Raw genomic sequence first — 20,957 nt, 5'->3', positions numbered from 1 at the left:
TTTGTTTGTGGGTAAAGGTGGCAAATCAACCTATTAGGTTGTTAATGAGTACCCGTTAATACTCATTAATTTGATATCACCATAATATGGAGGTGAGATTGGTAGTGATGATGGTGTAAGGTGAAATCAAACTAAATGGATCTTAATAAGTATCTAGGTTGATATGCCACCTTTACTTGTGGATAAAAGGTCACAAGTTTGATTACTAAATAACAAATTTGGTATCTACTTACAAGATTTCATTTTGTGGAGCCTAACTTCCCTTCTTTGATATTATTATTCTTCTTTGCTTATAGGTGAGATGTCTTATATTTGGCTATATAAGGTCATCTCCAAGGGAGACGGCTAAAAGGCTATATGCAAAAACAATAGCTAGTTATGGTAAAAAAACTCATCTTCAATGGAGGGCTGGTCCAAAAATGCATGGAACCTACCAGGCCAAAAGGTTAACAGGCTGGCTACTTCTAGCCACCCTCCAAACCCGATTGTCACACCCTAACCCAGAATGTCTATCTGGACTTCGAATCGAGTTGTGCTAGCCAATACCTATAAGGTGATGAAACCATAAAGTGTGTTGATGTGGAAAAATATGAATAAATTTAAATCTAAAAGGACTAAATGCAAGAGTGCGCATGTGAGCAGGATTGAACCCCATTCACACGTGATGTTAGAGTATAAATAAAGTACAGTAAATGTAGGATAAGAATTATACCATCGAAGGTAATCTCCGAAAGCAACATTTGCCAGGAATCCTCGTTGACACAAAAGCTATGCCACTAAAACTTGGAGGGGCGAAAAATAAGGGTGAGTGGGCCTAAAAATAAAGTTTTTTAAAAATCGTTATGAAAAGGTAATAACCCCTCGCGGTAAAACAAGTATAGTTTTCAAACATAGCATACTACGTATAGTATGAAAATATGTACCGTAAACAGTAATATCTCGAAAATGCAATACTTCACCATATTTCGTAAATAAACCATAACATCCGGCAACCACAAAATCTCACAAAAACAAATGTCATATCAAGTACTCATAACATATGCTGACACACAAGTTTAGAGGTATTCTAACATGAACAAGACTGGGTGTAAAGAAATGATTTACGCTCTAGTACTACAATCACGTGAAGACTGGTGCTATGCACATTACATACGAGTCCTGATTGCCTATAGCAATCTAGGATAGGACTGACACCTACAATGGATCCAAAGTGAACGTATGGTGCGATGTGAATAAACACATGAAGACTAGCCCTAGCCTCGGTGAGTACAAACACCAGTGTAGCACACTGATGAACAGATAACGTAAATATGGTCATGCCACAGTAGTTCGAAAATTCTAGTCAACATAATACTATTCATAGCCGTAAGTCTAATTCTCCCTTATTGTACGCTTACATGTGCATCCCATAAGATTATTTTATAATTTCTAACAATACAACATTTCTTATAAATGCTAATTTAATTATGGCATCCCATAGAAAATGCTTATTAATATTTATAGAAATTGAATGTATACATAAAAGAAAAGACTCACTCACAAATACTTGCGAGGTCGCAGCTGTTCAGACTAGGGAAGCTAGAGTCTCCGATAGTAATTGCACCTAAACATAATATTGGGATCCGTTAGTAAAACTCAACTAAAATGATTAAATTTGGGGAAATGGAGTACAGATTTGAAATCAGGGCGTCGAAATACGCTAAGAAGGGTCTTGGGAAAATTTTGTAAAAAGTCAACGGTCAACCAACCAAGCTGCTGAGCTGGTCAACTACATTAAAACTTTAGAATTTCACTAAATAGATGCCAAAAACATACTTGGGGCATTGAAATTAGCCTGAGAGGGTTTCTGAGAAAATTTCGAAAAAGTTAACTAACGGTCAACATTTAACTTTAACAAAATATTCTATCCTCAGACGAAATATTCTGTTAAAGTTGACCGGAAGTTAACTCCTTTCAAATTCTAAAATAGATCCAAGTCGGATCTGGATTAGGGTTAACGGGTCACGGGTTTGGGGCGGTTCATGGATCCATTTTTGGTTCATAGGTCTGGTTGACCCGTTTTCAGGTTGTGGGTGGAATTTGGGAAACAATCCCAGGGCTTGGTTCAAGCTCGAAATACAACCCAATTCAGCAAATTATTCATGGATTTGAAGCTCAAAGAGAAGAGAATGATCTTATACCAAAATCAAATTGAGTTGTTGTCGGGATTGGTCCAAAAAAAGGCCTGCAACTTGCGACGTCATCGCTGGAAAAATTGGGGAGGCTTCCCGAGTTAATTTCTACACCAAATTGTCGCTAAAACACGTGTATAAGGAGCCAACGATCGTTAAAATGATACGGGGAAAGCAAAACAATTGGTCCAAACCCTTTCCTTGGTTGGATTCGTTAGACTCTCGCCGGAATCCTCTCGGATTTCGAATGAAGCTCGGCTTCCTAGCCGTGAGCAAAAAAAGTGTGAAAGAGATGGACTAACAAGAGGGAGAAAGAGAGGATTCGGGTGTTGGTTTGGTGGAGCTCGTCGGAGAAAATGGCAAGTTGGTGGACGTTAACCTCGGCATCGGTGGTTGCAAAGGGATTAAAGTGAGAGATCTAGATGATCCAGAGAGAGTGCGAGAGACTCCTTAAGGAAGGGGAGAAGGACACATGGCAAGAGAGGAGGGAGACTTTGGTGTGGGTATGGGCCTCGGTGTGGGTATGGGCCCCATGGGCCAGAAAATTATTAAAAAATTAAAAATATCAACCTTAAATTATTAAAATAATCAAGGACCAAAATTCTAAAATGCAAAATTAGTAGAGTACTCTCATGTTTGTAGTTCCGTAAAATTTTGTCCGTAACTCCAATTTTGATTCCGCTTGTGCCCACACATTTTTAGTAACGAGTACTACACGAATACAGTAAAATGGTAGCTCGTACGTGTCACAAATGACAGTCAACAAAAGTCAACAATCTTGCCTCAAGGGGCATTTTGGTCAAGTCACTCTTTTAAAATTAATAAAGCAGTAAAATTAGGGACAGGTTGTTACACCAATTTCTTGGGGCCATCTGTCATCCTCCAGCTCGCTGACATCAGCAAGCAATGGCTAGCCGACGTCAACTGACGTATTTGGGCATTGATTTTATTTAATCTTTTTTTTTTTCCAGATGGAATCCAAAAAATTTTAAAAAAAATTCTAATTTTTTTTTCTATAAAGTACCAATGGCATTTCTACACAATTTCTCACATTCTTTTAGCGATAAGTAACACTCAAGATATGTCCGGATAACCTTATTTTAATATGATAATTTAATTTAATTGATCAATAAAATTAAATAACAAAATTAAAAATAATAAATTATTGAAGGACTATTTTTTATTTCCTTCGGTTGGAAATATTATATAAATGATTGACACTATTCATTTAACAATATTTTTTTATAAGATCATAATTCTGGACGAACTTATATTTAGCCAATCCGATTAAAAATGGCCTGAATAAATAGTTTGGTAGCCGAGTTAGGTAGCCAATTCTGTGAATTATCCCAAATTCCCTGTAAAATAGAAAAAAGAAAGAAAAAAAGGATGATGGCATAAGCCTTCCCCAAAATAAAACACAAATCCCCTGCACAGAGAAATTAGGTAATAGAATAGAAGCTCTCCTATGCATGTAGACTGTAGAGAGCACAGAGATCTCTCTCTTAGCACAAGAAAATACAGAAACACCGTCACCATGGATTACTCTTACACACAGACCCACCAAGAAGACCAACAACAACACCACCACCAGCAATCATTCGATCCGTCAAGAATCCAATCCTACGACCAATCCTACCAGGCCTATTATCCCTACAATCACCCCCAACAATCCGACCACCAACAACAATACCAACAATACTACAATCCCACCACCACCACCCAGGATTACGCCACCTCCCACGACGCCACCGCCCACCACCACCAATACCATCAAGAACCCATTTCGATTCATCCTCCCGGGGTCCCAATTCCGCCCCAACAGCCACAAACGGCGGATCCTGACCCGACCCATTTGCAGAATGCGTATTACCCACATGGGGTTGCGGAGGATCAGAAGCAGCAGGTGGATTCGAGCTCGGGCTATGGTGGGTTGAATCCAGCGGCCGTGGCAGCGCTTTCGCAGCTCTCGCAGCTTACTGGGAACATCGAGGCGGCGCAGCGGGCTGCTGAACCGCCGGTAAGTGGTTGGTTTTCTTAATTCTGGTTTCAATTTAGCATTTTTTGTTATTAGGCAGTGGGAATTCTTGTTCTTATAATAATGTGATGCCTTTTCTCTTTATCTGGCCAGTCTTATGAATTTGATGTGTATAATCTACTTGTCGTTCGGGGCATGTTTTCGCATTTAGTTTGATTTGTAGAGTGTGAACATTGTTTTAAAACATGTTATATATTTTCTCGAATGTCTTCTTTCATTTGGTGAAATTCGGGTGGGGGTAAATTTATAGAACTTTTGGCTTTCGATATGAAGGTTATATCTTGACAAAATTCTTGCTATTTAGTTTTGACTGTAACTAGATAAGCAAAAGGAGTGGAACTTGAGTCGCAGAAACTGATTGAAAAAAAATGCATTCTACATCAATTGATAGCATGCCATTTCCTCAAAGACATTAATGTTTTCATCATCAAGATTATTGTATTTTTCTTTTTGTTTTTTGGCATGGTGGGCGCGCGTGTCCTCCATGCCAAAGCAATAAACAAGTCTATAAGAGGCTGTATTGACATGTATCAGGATCTCTCTTTGAGTATATTAGTGTTTTCTTTTCTGCTTTCAAATTGCATCTCAGGTTGCTTTTCAGAAAACCAGTAGCCTTGGTGGTACTTTGATCTTCAAAATTTTGCTTTTAGAAAAAGGATCTGCAATTGGATATCTCCATAATTACAACTGATCTTAGCCTATCGGATCTTCACACAACGGTTTCATCCTTATTGGGGAATATTAAGTTCAATCTTGGATACATTTACCTGAAATTGGTATAACCTTAGATGATCATCGTTTGATGTGGGATTCCCTTTGCTAATCTATCGTACTGTTTACAGTATGTTCGCACATGTTACATTACGATGGATGTAACTTGTACCCGGTGTGCACATGAGGATAATTTTTTTGAAGATGACTGTTGTTATTATTTGGCCTGAAGACTTGTTTTCATTCCTTTTCCAATTTGGGAAAAGTATGTAGCGGTCCTTACCTGTTCTGATTCTAATTCAGTATATCCAACTTTGTTTTTAATTTAGTAACTGATGCAAAAATCTAAATTCTTTAATGAATCGAGACATCTGGTTTGTAGATTCTCTATTCAGGTTCCATTGGTTAACGTGGTTTGCGTTTTTGAATTGAATCCTTATTCATGTTCTGCCTACTTCAACCTAGGCATACCCCTTATCAGAAATTACTTAAAAACATTTTCTGTTGGATTGATTTTAGCGTTTCTTTCGTATATGTGTTTTTGAATGTATCAGTATAAGAATTCTTATTGTCATTGTCGATTGTTATCTATATCTGTGCTTGTTTTGTGCATTTTATTTCAAAGTTGTTGTTTCTTTTGCTTTTTCTGTTCATGGAAGCATTAGTAATAAACATTACATGGATTGCTTTATCCTTAAATGCTATTCTGCAGATTGGGCAAACTATATATAGAGGTGGAGGTAGGAGGGGCAATAGGCCCTTCCGGGGAGGTGGTCGGGGCCATTTTGGTTACCATGGTTCTAGACCAGATGGCTCAGCACCCCCATTCCGTGGTAGGGGACGTGGCCAGGGTGGTGGTAGGCACTTTCAACAGTATGGTGCTGCATCAACCAATCCAAATTCAATACCTGTACCTGCTGAAGGTGTAGCTGCTTTAACGCAGCCGCCTTCAGCATTGGTTCCTGGGCAGGCACCATTACCTGTACCAACACAAGTGTCTTCTGCTTCATTCTGGCGACCTCCTCGTATGGTTTGGTGTGAACTTTGTAGGGTTGACTGCAACACTCCTGAAATCCTTGAGCAGCATAAAAATGGAAAGCGACACAAAAAAAATATGCTGGTACATGAGGAGTTGCAGAAACGCAACAAAGTCAATACTGGACAACAGAATGCTCAAATGCCTAACACTGAATTAAAAACAGAAGTCCCTGTGAGAGTTGAGGGATTTGAGGAAAAACAACCCTTACAAGAAAATATAACATCTGGAGTAGTTACTGATGATAGTAGAAATGAAACAGATCAGAAGGATACCGGCGCAAATGCTGAAGCTTCTGCAGAACCTGGGAACAACTCCAGCGATCAGTTTGCAGGCCGAGGACGAGGTTCTAAGCGTAGGATGCGAGGGGGTCGAGGGGGTAAGTATGTGAGGACTAATGACGGATCCAGAAGACCAGTTGAGCCTCCCAAACCAAAACAAGTTCCGTTTATATGTGAATTGTGCAATGTCAAGTGTGAGTCACAGGTGGTTTATGATAGTCATGTGAATGGTAAAAAGCATCTAGCTACCCTCAAGCGGTTTCATGGCCACCGTGCTTTGTATGGAGATGCGGGGCTTCAGGCAGTTAACCCACCCAATGTAAATGCTGCATCAACTTCAGCTGCCCCCCCGGTCCATCAAGTTGTCAATGATCCTCAGGCCCTCCTGGCACAACTGTTGATGAATTATGTGCTCTCTCAAACCCAAGCACAAGGGATAGCACCACCTCCAGGAGCAGCATCAGCTGCGGCACCAGCTCAAGGAACAAGCACGGGGACCCAGAATCAACTGGATTCACTGATTCATGGAGCACAAGCGATGTGTCAAGATGGAAGCCAAAACGTGGTTATAGAGCAAATCAAGAGTCTGCTGCAATCTGTCCAGGCATACTCTGCAACCCCAGCGGCCGGGAATGCAGTCGTGAACACTGGGAATGAAACTTCTGAGTTTGAAGCAAAGGAGGCAAGTGGTCTTATAAACACTACAGCTGCGGCGCCAACAAATCCAGGCACAAGCGAGCAAGTTTCTGGAACACCATCGAGCAAGGAATGCGAAGTTGCTGCCTCCTCAGATTCATTTGTTCAGCCACAACCCGAAGGCCAAATGTAGGAGCCAAAGTTCGACAACGAAAAGTAAGAGCCAGGCCAACGGAATAGATACAGTTTGATATGTTTATGACCGAATAAGATGCACTAATTTAAGCCCTAGTAAAGTTTTACGTGACATTCAACTCAGTGGTTATTTACTTTTTGATGTCGGATGTTGAGGATTAGCCATGTCTTCTGGAAATATATATATATATATATTAGCAAACAATATTATTTATACTAAGGAGGAGGGGGTGGCTAAGAAATTAGGTGTTTCCAATATTATTGGTTAATTTAGTTAAACTACCGTTGCATGTTTTCAAATCTAACCGTTGAATTTAAATCAATTATTGCAACTGAGAAGTTGGGTCTTAAGAAATGGGCTAGCCTGATTTCCCTTTGGCTAAATAATAGCCAAGTCAACAGTTGGAGATGAGTTTTTGTGCAAATCAGGTTATTTTTTTATTTTCAGACGTTTAGCACTCTCCATCAAAGATAGCCTAAAGGAGTGGGGAAGTGGCCTAAAGGTTGGTTTGGTATGGTTGTGCTTTGAAAAAAAACCGCTTCTGCTCATTTTTGCTGCTTCAAGTTTTCAGCTTTTTGTCGTTCAAAATTGTGAAAATAAGTTGTTTTTAAGTGTTTACTAGACACCTTTTTGAGCTCATCTTTTTTTTATACCCACTTTTTATAAAAGCACATGAGTACCAAAACAATACTAAGCCTCACATTGAGCTAGCCAGAATAATGTGGTTCAACTTTGCCTTTGGCGAGAATTGAATCTAAGACATTTTAACTTAGAAGTGAAGAAAAATAATAATGGAACCTATTTTCTACAATTTTAAAACTAAAAAAATAATTTCCAGTGCTACAAACCATTGTAAAAAGATATTAAAAAATGAATTCCAAAAATCCTCCATCTTACCCTCTCGTAAACCCACCCCTTGATTTTGTTGTCCGAAAGAAACCCACCCGCCGTAAAGCGCCAAGCACAGCGCCGCCACCCCACTCCCCTCCTCCCCTCCTCTCTCTCCACCGCCATGCCCACTGGAGTCCATAACAGAAATCAAACTCGTTGAATCATAATCCTCACTTAATTCATAATCTCCTTCCCTCCGCCTCAAAAATGTTTTGTCATCGACTAGCAGCTCCTCCGTCACAAACCGAACTCCTTCCGCTCCACAGACGCACCGTTCCTAAAGTCCAAAATTTCCCTGCGTCCCTTCAACTCTCTCTCACCCAAAACCGTAAAAAGGGTCCTCGTATAAGGGCGGTCTCCATAGATGAAATTCCACCAAATGCCCTCCGCCGGAAGCGAGACCCGCAATGGAGAGGCGGGTTTAGCGTAGGGGTAGATTTGGGACTGTCACGCACCGGCCTTGCCGTCAGCAAAGGCTTCACCGTCCGTCCTCTCACCGTAATTATCCCCCAACAACAAAATTTATTTTATTTCTTTAATTTAATTTAATTTCGTTCTTAATTGTGTAGGTATTGAATTTGAGAGGGCAGAAGCTTGAGGATCAGCTGCTTGAGATTGCAAAGAAGCAGGTATAAAATTGATTTTATATTTTAAACTATTTTTCAATATTATTTGTTCCTTGAGAAAGTTGGAGTATTTGTCCTTCTAGTTTCGTCTAATTGTAAATTTAGTATTGTAAAAGATAAATTGTCATAAAATAGAGTAATGGTTCTTTTTGGTTAATACCGTTAGAACTTACGTCCGAAATGAAGTGTTCGGGCAGATAAAGGTTCAAAGTTCTAACGGGGTTATCCAAAAATCCACAATTTGACGACTATAGGACCAATTCTCCAATTTTTCGTTTGTTTTTATAAATGGATTAGTAATTAATTAATAAGAAAAGGAAAAAAGTGTAGGAGGCAGATGAGTTCATAGTTGGGCTTCCGAAATCGAGTGATGGGAAAGAGACGCCTCAGTCTAACAAAGTTCGTAGCGTTGTTGGAGGCTTGCTGTTAGTGCCGCTGAGAGGTGTTAATCTCAATACTAATGTTACTGATTTGTTTACTTGTTAATCAATTTTTGCTTTCAAAATAAAAATTGCAATGTCTTCTCATAAATGGCATGAAGGATTTATAAAATCAAAGATTTGTTGGGTCGATGCTGGTTTTTGCTATTTGTGATTTGTTGTGTTTGGTCTTACAAATTCGTTGTGTCGTTAATTTTGGTTTGTTCTAAACAACGAGCATCGTGATTATATCTTGTAGTGGAGAAGTGTTAACTGAAACTTCGAATTTCAGGGGTTGGAGAGTGTACCTGCAAGATGAAAATGGGACGTCCATGGAAGCCATGGATCGGATGATTATCATGTAATCCTTTCTACTCTTACCAATCACCTTTTTCCAATGATTGAATACTTCTTTGCATTGTTTAAAGATGGCTATTGACTGTCATAATGTGTGCTTTCTTTCTCGAGCATCGTATAATTTTTGGTTTTGAACTCTAAATGGCACGTTATAGTGGGAATTGGACTTCTATAGTTCTTTATGAGACTTGAGTTATAGATTAATCTTTAGGTCCGAAAAGCTGCAGTATGCATACTGAAGAAGTAATGTCAGTAGTCGTATGCTTCATCTTATCACTAGGAAACTCTAGGGTGTTTTGTCATTTCTCACATGATATGAAGTCTGTTTTCAGGGGACTCGACAAGTCTGATCGACAAAGCCAAATCGATGCCTACGCTGCTGTGGTACGCAATACATTCTTAGTTAAGTGCTATAAGCTTTCTGAATTTGCTCATCTTTGGCGCATGTATTCAAGAAGGGAGCACTGTAGAATATAATTAGAGGTATGTTTTTTTCATTTTCTGGATGCAGATGGTGCTGGAGAGATATTTTTCCATGTCAGGTGAGGGCACGGAGCTCGTACTGCCCAGGAATCTGGATCTTCAAGACAAACTTCGAAGAGGCCCGCCTAAAGATACCGATTTTTTTGATGAAGATTACGAGGATTGATGATTCAATGTCAACCGTGAAACTCAGTACGTATGCCCAAAAGTATGTATGTGAATGTTCAAAGTTGTAATTGCAGTATTACAATGGGATGGGATAACAAAACGGAACGGGGAAAACAGAAAAATGTGACTCGTACATGCTCCGGTTGCAAGAAATCAGTACAAATGCTCTAAGCATATAGCCAAATTTTCTTCTTCTAGCTTGGATATGCATTACTACCAGTTACTTTTCTTTGTATTGCATCATAATCACCATTCTAAAAATTCCCACCTAGCACCGTCTAAGCTCTGGGTAGGCTAGGCGGCTAGTCACCATACCGGTTAGTCCTGTGGCGTTTGAAAATTAAAGAAAGTGCGCCTAGACCCACTTAGGTGTCCGCCTAGCCCTCTTAGATGCCCGTCTAAGCACCTGTCTAGGTTGCAACTCTCATTTAGATAGAATATCAATAACTTCTATTGCACATTTTATTTTGTCAATAAAATGTAACATAATTGTTAAATACTTGGATGAACTTATTATATGCTTGTTACCATGTTTGTAATATGTGTTAATACTTTATAATCTATAGGTCATTATATTTTGCAATTGATATATCACAATACAATTATGTGTCCTTTTTAAGTATAGTAAGGCACTTATTCATACAATATATAAAATTTACTTAGAGCATGTCCACCGGGGACTTTTAGGTCAACACCCAACCAATCCTCTCTAGCCCAGTGGATAGGACGACACCTAGCCTAAGCTGGCCTCCAGGCCAGCTCAAAATGGACTGAGCTATAGGACGGCCCACTTGACGTCATGTTGATGCCAACATGACATTGCAGGGTAGTTTAAATTTTTTTTTTGTACCAAGCGCGTGCGAAACACAAGCGCTTGGCCACGCATCTCGACAAGAAAACGTGGGGGTGGCCTGCCAACGCAAGCGCTCTTAGGGATCCGATGGGGAGGCCATATGTTTGTTTCTGGGTCGTTGGATTTCCAACAGCTAGTTTTCTGGATCATTGGATTTCCAACGGTCAAAAATTTTTGAATTTGACATCCAACGGCTAGTGATGTGACTTGATCTGGACTGTTTGATCCAGAGATTAACTGTCCACGTTTTTCCCCCCAAAAAGTAAAAAAAAGGCACAATAGTCAAAATTATGATCGTTGGCCATGTGTCAACATAGAGGCTATTGGATTTGAGTCTTTTTCAAATTCAACAATCCAGATTAATTAACTAAATTAAAATTAATTAAAAACTATTAAAAATTGTTAAAAAATACAGAAAAAATTTAAATATTTTATTTTAATTTTTCTATAAATACCTAACCTCTATCTTCCACCTTACACCACATTTCAATATTTTCAACGCTTTCTACCAAAGTTTTCATATAATTTTTTAGAGGAAAAAAATGACTACGTGAAAGCTCATCGAAGATGTTACGTTGTGTGAATGCTGGGTTCACACTACTCATGACCCGATTACGGGTAATGAGATGGATAAACGAGAAATGTGGAGTAAACTTACTAAAGCGTTTTGCGATGTACATGGGAAAGACGCCAAAAGTAGTCAAGGTCTTCAAGGTCGTTGGAAAAAACTCAACGCATCATTTACTTGTTAAAAGAAGGCTATCTCTCCTGCTTTCGTTAATTTATGTAGTGGGACAAGTTTAGCGGATCAAGTGACAATACTATTATTTATTTATATGTATTCCACCCACATCAATATTTTAATTTATTTATTTGTGTTACACCCACATTTTATAATACTGTCTTATCCCACATTTATAGACACTACAAGCACAAGCATTCTACAATGCGAAGAACCACAACAAATCATTCAACAAATGGGAATGTTGGCAAATTATCAAAGATTGACCCATATATAGAATTGTGGCACCTAGTCCAAAAGTTGTCATGCACGGCATGGGTCTACCCAGTTCGCCAGAAACAGACACGGCCGAACATGAAGAAGACACGACCGCATAGGAAGAAGACACATTTGAAGAAGTGCTGGAAGAGACGCCTGAAGAAGTGTCGGAGACCTAGGCGACTTGTCAATCCCTAAGGCCTAAAGGTAAGAAGGCGGCAAAGAAAAAAAGGAGTTCTTCCAAAAAAAGACTAAGAGACGTGATGCAGCGGCTGAGAGACAAAAAGAAATAGTTAATCGAGAAAATGAGATTATTAGAGAAGCACTTAATTGAGAAAACGAGATGCTTAGAGAATAAAGGATGGCTCAAGCAGATCGTGACACTATGAACAAGCCTCTAGTAGGACTATCTCCAAATTCAAAATATTTTTGGACATCGAAAAAAAGAGATGTGGTGCAAGAGACGCGGAAACAAGTTGAGGGAATTCTAGCTACACAAATCCTAGCAACGAAGATCCTAGCACCACATATCCTAGCTCCACAGACTTTGTATAATTTCGTATTTATTTTTAGCACTTTATTTAATTTCGTCTTAAATTTTAGTACTTTATGCAACTTCATATTTATTTAATCCTATCCGAAATTAAAACTATTTTTTATTTATTATTTTATAAACAATGTAATTATATTTTCAATGGGCAGTGCATTTTGTAGGGGTGGAGAGCGTTTGTGCCAACGCATTTTTTAGGGGTGGAGTAAGGCTGATCCGAATACTGTTACCTCAGAAGTCCAGTTATGGACTCACTAGCTCCGGACGAAGCTATATCAAACGAAGCAGGGTGCCACCATCACTCTACTCCAAGGCAATAGGTAGAGTCCTAGAAGCTCCGATGGATAACCATGCTTGTTCCGTAAGACACGCGATCTGATCTAGATATGGACACAATCAGATCCTATAAGCCTTAAAGTCCCAACAATCTAGGGATAGGCGTGTGTTGTCACAACTCCTAAGAGGATGCAATATTTACTTACTGGATATCCTCTAGGATTCTCCCGACTTAGAACAATGATTTTATCCAAAAAAGGTCTATATCTCCCACGGCATAAATATACCATTCTAAGTTTCATCTATGTTAACGTAATCTATGCACTTGAATTTTCTTGCCCACTGCTTGAATCTCAAACCATTCACTAACTTGACCGTCGTAGAGCTTTCAACCGGCACACCCTCCGGCATAAGGTTTGCTTATGATCGTTTCCTTGTTTTGTTGGTTGCTCATGAATACAAGGATTTATGCTCAACCGTTGCTCACGAAGGTGCACAGATTTGGTACCAACAATTGGTGCTTTCATTGAGAAAGTACCCATATTCCTCTTGACCAGACCATTTCGCTTTCTGACATGTTAGAAAGCTCAGTCAACAACAAAAGCCCAACCATCTCCCCAGAAGACGCCTACTAGGGGTACAACGGCGTCACTTCCATTGATGAGATGTCGGAAGATATCATGAATATTTCTCTATCCTTAGAGGTGGTCACAATCCATTGGCTAAAGGGTCGACTCGCTGATATAAGGGCCCACATCAAAAATCTCCAAGAAGTAGTTTCTAGCTTTGAGAAATTGGCTACTTAAAGGAAGGAGGTGATCGATTTGACGTTTAGAGAGTCATCTTGACTGTCCACTAGCCTCACAACGATGCCCTCGTCACTAAGGTCCAGATCTCGAATGCCCTAGTCAGTCGCGTATTAGTTGATAATGTTTCAGGATTTAGCGTCCTCTTCAAAGATGCCGCTGAAAAGATGGGGATTCTCGATAGCATCAATAGAGGGAAGATAACCCCTCACATCTTTAATAAGGCACCAGTGCGGTTCCTATGAACCATGAAGTTGGTCGGCCAGGCCGAACCCTACAACCACCTAGTAACCTTCCACGTGATGGATTATTCAACCCCTTATAATGCCATCCTCGGCAGAAATTGGTTACACAAGTTGAAGATTGTCCCTTCCAGTTACCACTAATTACTCCACTACCTAGCACCCGATGGAATAAAAGAAATAACAAGAGACCAGTTGGCTACACACTGTTGCGCCATTAAAAGTATAAACATGATAAGGAAAAGAGAACGAAGTTCTAGCACACGCGTGGACGAGTCAACATAACAATCATAGTCAGGGGGTCAACAAACAAGCTACAAAGAATTTGACCTGGATCTTGACCCCTAGAACGATATCACCCTAGAGTCTAAAGCTAACAAAGATGTCGTCTACATTAGCCTTGACCCCAACAAACCAGAACGAAAAGCCTAGATAGACTCGAAGTTGACCGACCGAGAAAAAAAAAAACTATTTACCAACTTCAATCATGTTCGTATGGTCAGCATAAGGCATGCCTGGGATCGACCCTTCAGTAATCTATCATCATCTCCACCTAGACCCAACTGCCAGACCAATTATCCAGCACAAAAGGAACCATGGAACATAACGTAGTAAGATCATAAAGGCAAAAATAGACAAACTCAAGGATGCCCAATTGATCGTTGAAGTACACCATCTAGATTAGCCGGCGAATGTTGTGTTAGTATAAAGAAGAATTGGAAATGGAGAATGTATGGACTTTACATACTTAAACAAAACCTGTCCATCCACACCTTCTTCCACAAATCAACCTACCAGTACACTTAATGGTAGGACATAAACTCCTAAGGCTTCATAGACGTCTACTCTGATACACTCAAGTATGGAAGCAACATCCTTCATCATCGATCGATAAACATACTACTACAAGGTTATGCCTTTCGGACTAAAAAACGCAAGGGCAACATACCCACGACTCGTCAACCGAATCTTCAAAGGAAAATTAGGGACACAATGGAAGTTTATGTAGATCATATGGTTTTCAAGAGTAAAGAAAAGAAAGGCCATATAACATACCTCCAAGAATCGTTTAACCTACTCCAAAAATATAGCATGAAGCTTAATTTGGAGAAATGCACCTTTAGAGTAGCGTTGGGAAAATTCCTCGGGTACATGGTAACTAAGCGAAGAATCAAAGCCAACCAAGATCAGATCAAGGCCATCATAGAAATAAGGTCCCCCTGAACCATGAAGGAAATACAAAGTCTGGCTGGATGAGCAGCAGCCCTTAGCAGATTCCTATCAAGATCCATCAACAAGTGCAAACCGTTCATGACGACAATAAAGAAAAGCAAAGGTTTCCTATGGACAAACAAATACAAGGAAGCTTTCATGAATCTCAAGGAGTACCTCTCTAAGCCTCCACTGCTATCCAAACTCATCAATATAGAGGATCTATACCTCTATCTAACCGTATTAGACAACGCAATAAGTGCAGCTCTGATCTGAGATGACTCGAGGACCAGAAACCGGTATATATATCAAAAGCTCTTCTCAAATTAGAGACAAGATATCAAAAGATGGAAAAACTAATCTTAGCACTATTAACTACATCTAGGAAATGTTGGCCATATTTCCAGTCATTTAGAGTGGTCTACATGACGAAATACCCTCTAAGATTTATCCTACACAGCCCTGACGCTTCATCCAGAGTTACAAAGTAGGCTATCAAACTAGGGCAACATGAAATAGTCTACCATCCCAAAACATCAATCAAAGCCCAAGTCTTGGTAGATTTCATAGCAAGGTTCACCCATGTAGAGCAAAGTGTGAAGGAGGTAATCAGTTCTCAAAACCCCCTAGAAAACCCTTGTCTCTAGAGGCTTTACGTAGATGAATCATCCAACACACACAGAGTCGGTGCAGGAATTGTACTACTAACACCAAATGGCTCCGTACTTGAACAAGCCCTTAAGCTAGGATTCAAAGCAAGCAACAACAAGGCCGAGTGTGAAGCCCTATTAGCAGGACTTATAATAATACCACCACCACCATGGAGATTTCAGATTGTCATGGGGTATATGCTCCTATGGAAGAATAAGTTTTTTTTTTTAGACATGTTTGGGAGGATTCACCCCTAGTGGCTAAACCCACTAGGCTTGCCTTTTTAAGTATTTGGAATAATTTGTTTGGTTGTTTTCTTTTGAATTATCAATAATTATTTTATGGATATTAATTCTTGATGAATTGAATGAATGGAATTATATTTAAGCATGTGGCCGATTCAATTAATTTATTTATAGGTATGTCTTGTGGGGAAGTTTATCTAGCTGATAGTGCAACTACGCACACCATCTTGGTGAGCGACACTATTTTACTAACTTTGTACCTAAAAATGCACCTCTGACAATCCTCTTAGGTTCTTCCAACCTAATTGATGGATACAGAAAGGCTCGTATAATGTTGTCTAATGGTACTGAATTAACCATTAAGGAGACCCTCTATTGTCCCCATTCCTAAAGAATGTTGTTGAGCTTTAGAGATATTTGAGATAATAAATAACACATTGAAACCACTAAAGAGAATGGTTATGAATTTCTTTGTATAACTTCTTACGAATATGGCCAGAAACATATTCACGAAAAGCTGGAACATCTCCCAAGATGGGTTGTACATAACAACCATTTGAGCCATTGAGACCCATCATGTGGCTGAACTTGTGCCCAGGTTCCAGAGCACTTCGTTGCTTTAGCAGGATCGTTTAGGACATCCAAAATGAGATATGATGCACTGTATCTTCAAAGTATCACATGGGTATCCTTTAACTCGAAGTTTAACCTCTTATCCTGGATACTTATCTTACAAAGCATGCTCCCAGGGGAAGTTGTTTTCTTAACCCTTGGCTACAAAGATTATTCACAACCTCCTTAAGTTTCTTCAAATGATTCAAGGGGATATTTGTGGGCTTATCTAACCAACATGCTGACCATTGAGATACTTTATGGTGTTGGTTGATGTATGGACACGTTGTCCGCATGTCTACTTACTGTCCACACACAATGATGCATTTACAAAGCTCTTAGCTCAAATCATTAAGCTTAGGGCTGATCACCCTGAGTGTCTGATTAAGTCGATTCGACTGGATAATGCTGGAGAGTTTATATCACAGACTTTTGACAATTATTGCATGTATGTTGGAATTGAAGTTAAACATCTAGTACCCCATTTTCATACCCAAAACGGCATGGGAGAAGCTTTCATAAAGCATCTTCAATTGACAGCTCAGACCTTGATTATGTGAACCAAGATGCTGGTATCTGCCTCGACTATACAAAATTGCGTACAGCCATGTTAATCCATCTAAGGCCTTCTGATGAGTGGATATTGTACTATATATTTCACCCTAATCTTAGTTATAATTTATTGGTTATTTTGATAGAACTTTGATACTTTGTTATGTACTTTCAATGTAGGACATTCGACTTCCTCTGGAGAAAAACGTGATCAAACAGATGAATTTTAGAGTGATTCCAATTGGAGGATGTTCATGAGTGTTTCAAGATGATTGTGTCAAAATTCCAGATTTTTCTACCATGCCATTTGATCGTGGCAATGAAATAAAATAGCAGCGTGCATTGCTGTCAAAGTGATGTTTAGGGCTTATTTGGGTTTTTTGGCATCCAAGATGGTGTCTTTCTTTGGGTTCGAGACCTTCTACAATTATGTTCAGGACATCTCAAGCTTTAATTCTAGCCATTTTTATTAGAATTATGTTTTGGAGCCCTGAATGTCCAAAAACGTGGCTGATTTGTGGCTGGGCAGATTTCCCATATTTGATTAGGATTATGTTTCCTAGTTTCTATTAAGTTATTATGTTTCCTAGTTTCTCTTAAGTTATTATGTTTCCTAGTTTTTAGAAGACCTTTTCTAGTAAAGATTCTAATTGTGCAGTAGCATAAAAAAAGACTTTTTAGCCATTAGGGTTTTTTGAATAAAAAAATTTAAAATAAAAAAGAAAGGGAGAGAGCACTACTTTGGAGAACTCAGTTTAGAGAGCTTTTGAATTCAAGTTTATTTTCAAGGTGTTTTCTATCCATGTTCTTAATAATACTTTTGTTTTATGATTGTTCGTCACTAATTTCCATTTGCTAGGGCGAGGTCATGAGTCTTAGCAAGAATATGTTGTTTCTTTTAAATTTACTTATGATATTATGAATGTAGGTTTTGAATTATTAATCACTGTATTCAAACTATCTAATTGTCTTAATGATTGGCCACCATTAGGATATTTAGAAAAGTAATTTGATACAATTTTGGCGAGGGTTGTCCCTGAAATTGACTAAGGCTTCATGTGGTTAATATGTGTAACTTCTTAGGATGGACGACACGTCTTACGGGTTATATGGTTTTTCAAAAGGTTTTTATCCCTACTTTTGTAGGTGGTAAAAATCCTATCAAGAAATTGGCCCAACCTCATTCACCCTTACAATTGGTTACTGGATACGAGTCTGACGTCTCGCATTTACGTATGTTTCGGTGGGCTATCTATGTGCCAATAACGCCACCACTATGTACCAAAATGGGTCCTTAAAGAAGAATGAGAATATATGTCGGTTATGATTCACCATCAAATATTCGCTACTTAAAGCCCTTGCCAGACAATCTTTACTGCATGTTTTGCGGATTATCAATTCGATGAGACAGTCTTCCCATCATTAAAGGGAGATAAAAACACTAACATTCTTATAGAACGCTGTAAATTGTCGTGGATTACCCCAACTATGTCTAGAGTGGAAGATATGCTACGGAGATACGTTTATGATCCATCAAATGTGATTCATCCCCATCCGTTGGAGATTAACCCAAGCTTGATGAGATTCCAATGACGATTCTTGATTGGAAAGAAAAAGCTCTCATAAACAAAATCGTTCGACTGGTGAAAGTCTTATGGAGAAACCACTTAATTAAGGAAGCTACCTGGGAGATGGAAGAACACATGTGAGATCTTTATCCATGTTTGTTCTTTAACTATAATCCTTAGTAGAATAGAAATCTCAGGGACAAAATTTTCTTAAGAAGGGTAGTTGTGACAACCCGTCCTTAATTTTCCATGTAATTTCCTTTTTGGCAAAGTGAAATCCGATGTGGACGTTTGTTGCTAGGCATTTAATTTGTTTTTTCTATTATTGTAATTTAATTAGTAATCGTTCTTACGAACGCGTGAGCACAAATTAGACCCAAATTGATTTGTAACGAAGAATTTACGCTTATTTAAAGTATGTTAACAACAGGTAAAAGTGTACATGTGTGTACAAATTATCTAGTGTCGGTGGACACTATTTTAGTTAAGTTAGATATTTTGCACTTTTTAATTGTACAATTTTGGGCTCTTTTATCCTTAAAAACCGGTTCCCCACTTACCTCACCAACCAATCAAACTTTTCCCTATTTTCTCTTATCCAATCAGAGTCTCTCCCTCTTGTTCGATCACAATCTCTCTCTCTCTCTCTCTCTCTCTCTCTCTCTTCTTCTTCTTCTTCTTCTTCTTCTCTACAACACAAAACTACATCATCAGACGTCGCAGATTGAACCCCAAACCACCACTGTCGTACTCCTCTCATCACCACAAGTCCATCCGTATGAGCCGATTAAAAAACAACTGAGTTTCAAGTTCCCAACTCAGAGCTCTGACTCGGATCGAGTTTCTCTGACCACTTTCCTTCGAGTTACAATGTTTTAGAAGTGTTAATAGCCACTACACAACTCCCCGAGGTCCTTAGTCCAACATTAAAGCCAAACCAACATGAAAATACACAACTTCGAGACATTAGAAATAGAGCCAAGGATTTTGAGCCATTTTCAGTCCACTTCCGTCCACTTTTTGGACTCCCAAAAGGTATAAACTTATTCTTCCCCTCCCAAGCTTCATTTTCATATAAAGAACGTCGAAAATGGTTAAGAAATGAGAAAGTTATGAAGTTTTAAAGTTTTTAAGAAAATCCGGCCAACTTTTCCAAATTCCGGCGAACTAGATAACGGCAGCGGTGGTGAACAGCGGCGACGGCGACCGGAGAATTGAGGAAGAAGGAGAATATTTTGTTAAAAGTTAACGGAATATTCTCAAGCCATTAAGGTATTTTCCATTAAAGTTAACAGAATATTCCGTCAAACTGACGGAATATTCTTTAGGCTTCTGCCGCGCGTGTGGCCGCATGTTGGGGATGTGTGAGGGTGCGTGCTGCTTCATGGCGGCGTGTGGTCGACATATTTGGGTCTGTGACATCGCGTAGAATGTTTTCGTATATTTAAACCCTCCGTTTAAGCAAACTATGGGGGAATTTCCTAGCCTTTTTGTAAATGTTTTAATTAAATAATTATTATAGTTATTTCACATATAAGAAAGAATTATCCCAAGGAGCTTCGAGGTCAAGCAAGGCTAGGAGGCTACGATCCGACTACGTATCAGTGAGTGGGCATTTGTTTTCAATATATATATATGTAAAGTTTTATGGTTTCCACAAATGCATTTGAATTTAATATTATGCCTATCATGCCATGTTTTATTTCACATTAAAAGTGCTATTATATTGTTGAGATTTATAAATCATCATGGCATGTTCATATACATTTTATCTGCTCATCATGCATGCTTGCACTAGTGTAGTACTCGCCCTAGACCAGCCATGCTTCACATGCATGTTCACATCGCACCGACATGCTCACCTTGGATCCATTGTAGGTGCCAGTCCTGTCCTAGATTGCAATAGGCAACTAGGACTCGTATGTGATGTGCCTAACGCTAGTCTTCATGTGATTGTAGTACTAGAGCGTATATTATGACTGCACCTAGTCTTATTCATGTCAAAACTTCTCTGCATGAACTCGTGTGTTAGTATACACTGATGTGCACCTGATTTTCATATGCCATGGTTGAGATATTATGATTGTTGTGTTTCTTGAGTTACTGATGAATTATATTTGATTTCATACTTACACGTAGTATGATTTTCTGGAAACTATACTTGTTTTACGGCGAGGGTTAGTATGTTATGAAAATAAAGATTGTTTCTCAAACTTTTGTTTTTGCCCACTCACACTTTCTTCAAGACTTAGTTAGCTTAATCTTCTGTGGCGAATGAGGGATCTCTGGCGATTTTGACATCCACCCCATTAAATGTAGGAGTTTATTTCCTGTTGTGTAATAACTATCTTAATTAGGTTCAACTGCTCTACTTATG

At 39.0% G+C, this 20,957-nt stretch overlaps 2 protein-coding genes across 2 annotated transcripts; both read left to right on the top strand.

The window, feature by feature from the left end:
• Positions 1 to 3,415: 3,415 nt before the first annotated feature.
• LOC108868476 lies at positions 3,416 to 7,066 on the top strand. The gene is made up of 2 exons (XM_048566805.1): positions 3,416 to 4,191; positions 5,633 to 7,066. Exons 1-2 carry the CDS (start codon positions 3,640 to 3,642, stop codon positions 7,064 to 7,066), a joined length of 1,986 nt encoding a protein of 661 aa, XP_048422762.1. The 5' UTR covers positions 3,416 to 3,639.
• Positions 7,067 to 7,950: 884 nt separating this feature from the next.
• Positions 7,951 to 10,210, top strand: LOC103964537 (putative pre-16S rRNA nuclease). The gene is given in 7 exon segments (XM_009377478.3): positions 7,951 to 8,458; positions 8,530 to 8,589; positions 8,917 to 9,001; positions 9,004 to 9,028; positions 9,298 to 9,366; positions 9,695 to 9,746; positions 9,874 to 10,210. Coding segments are annotated over 7 exon segments (720 nt in total). The 5' UTR covers positions 7,951 to 8,167; the 3' UTR covers positions 10,012 to 10,210.
• Positions 10,211 to 20,957: the final 10,747 nt, after the last annotated feature.

Source organism: the organism of the source record quoted next, unplaced genomic scaffold (assembly GCF_019419815.1).
Source record: "Pyrus x bretschneideri cultivar Hongxiangsu unplaced genomic scaffold, Pyrus_bretschneideri_v1 Contig43, whole genome shotgun sequence".
NCBI classification, from domain to species: domain Eukaryota; kingdom Viridiplantae; phylum Streptophyta; class Magnoliopsida; order Rosales; family Rosaceae; genus Pyrus; species Pyrus x bretschneideri.
Note: the sequence above shows the minus strand (reverse complement) of the source record. Positions and strands in the feature narration are given on the sequence as shown.

Excerpts from the sequence above, each read along its gene's own strand:
- LOC108868476 (XM_048566805.1), top strand. The coding sequence starts at position 3,640 with ATGCATGTAGACTGTAGAGAGCACAGAGATCTCTCTCTTAGCACAAGA. Across the intron at positions 4,192-5,632 it reads AGCGGGCTGCTGAACCGCCG|ATTGGGCAAACTATATATAG; the intron begins GTAAGTGGTTGG and ends GCTATTCTGCAG.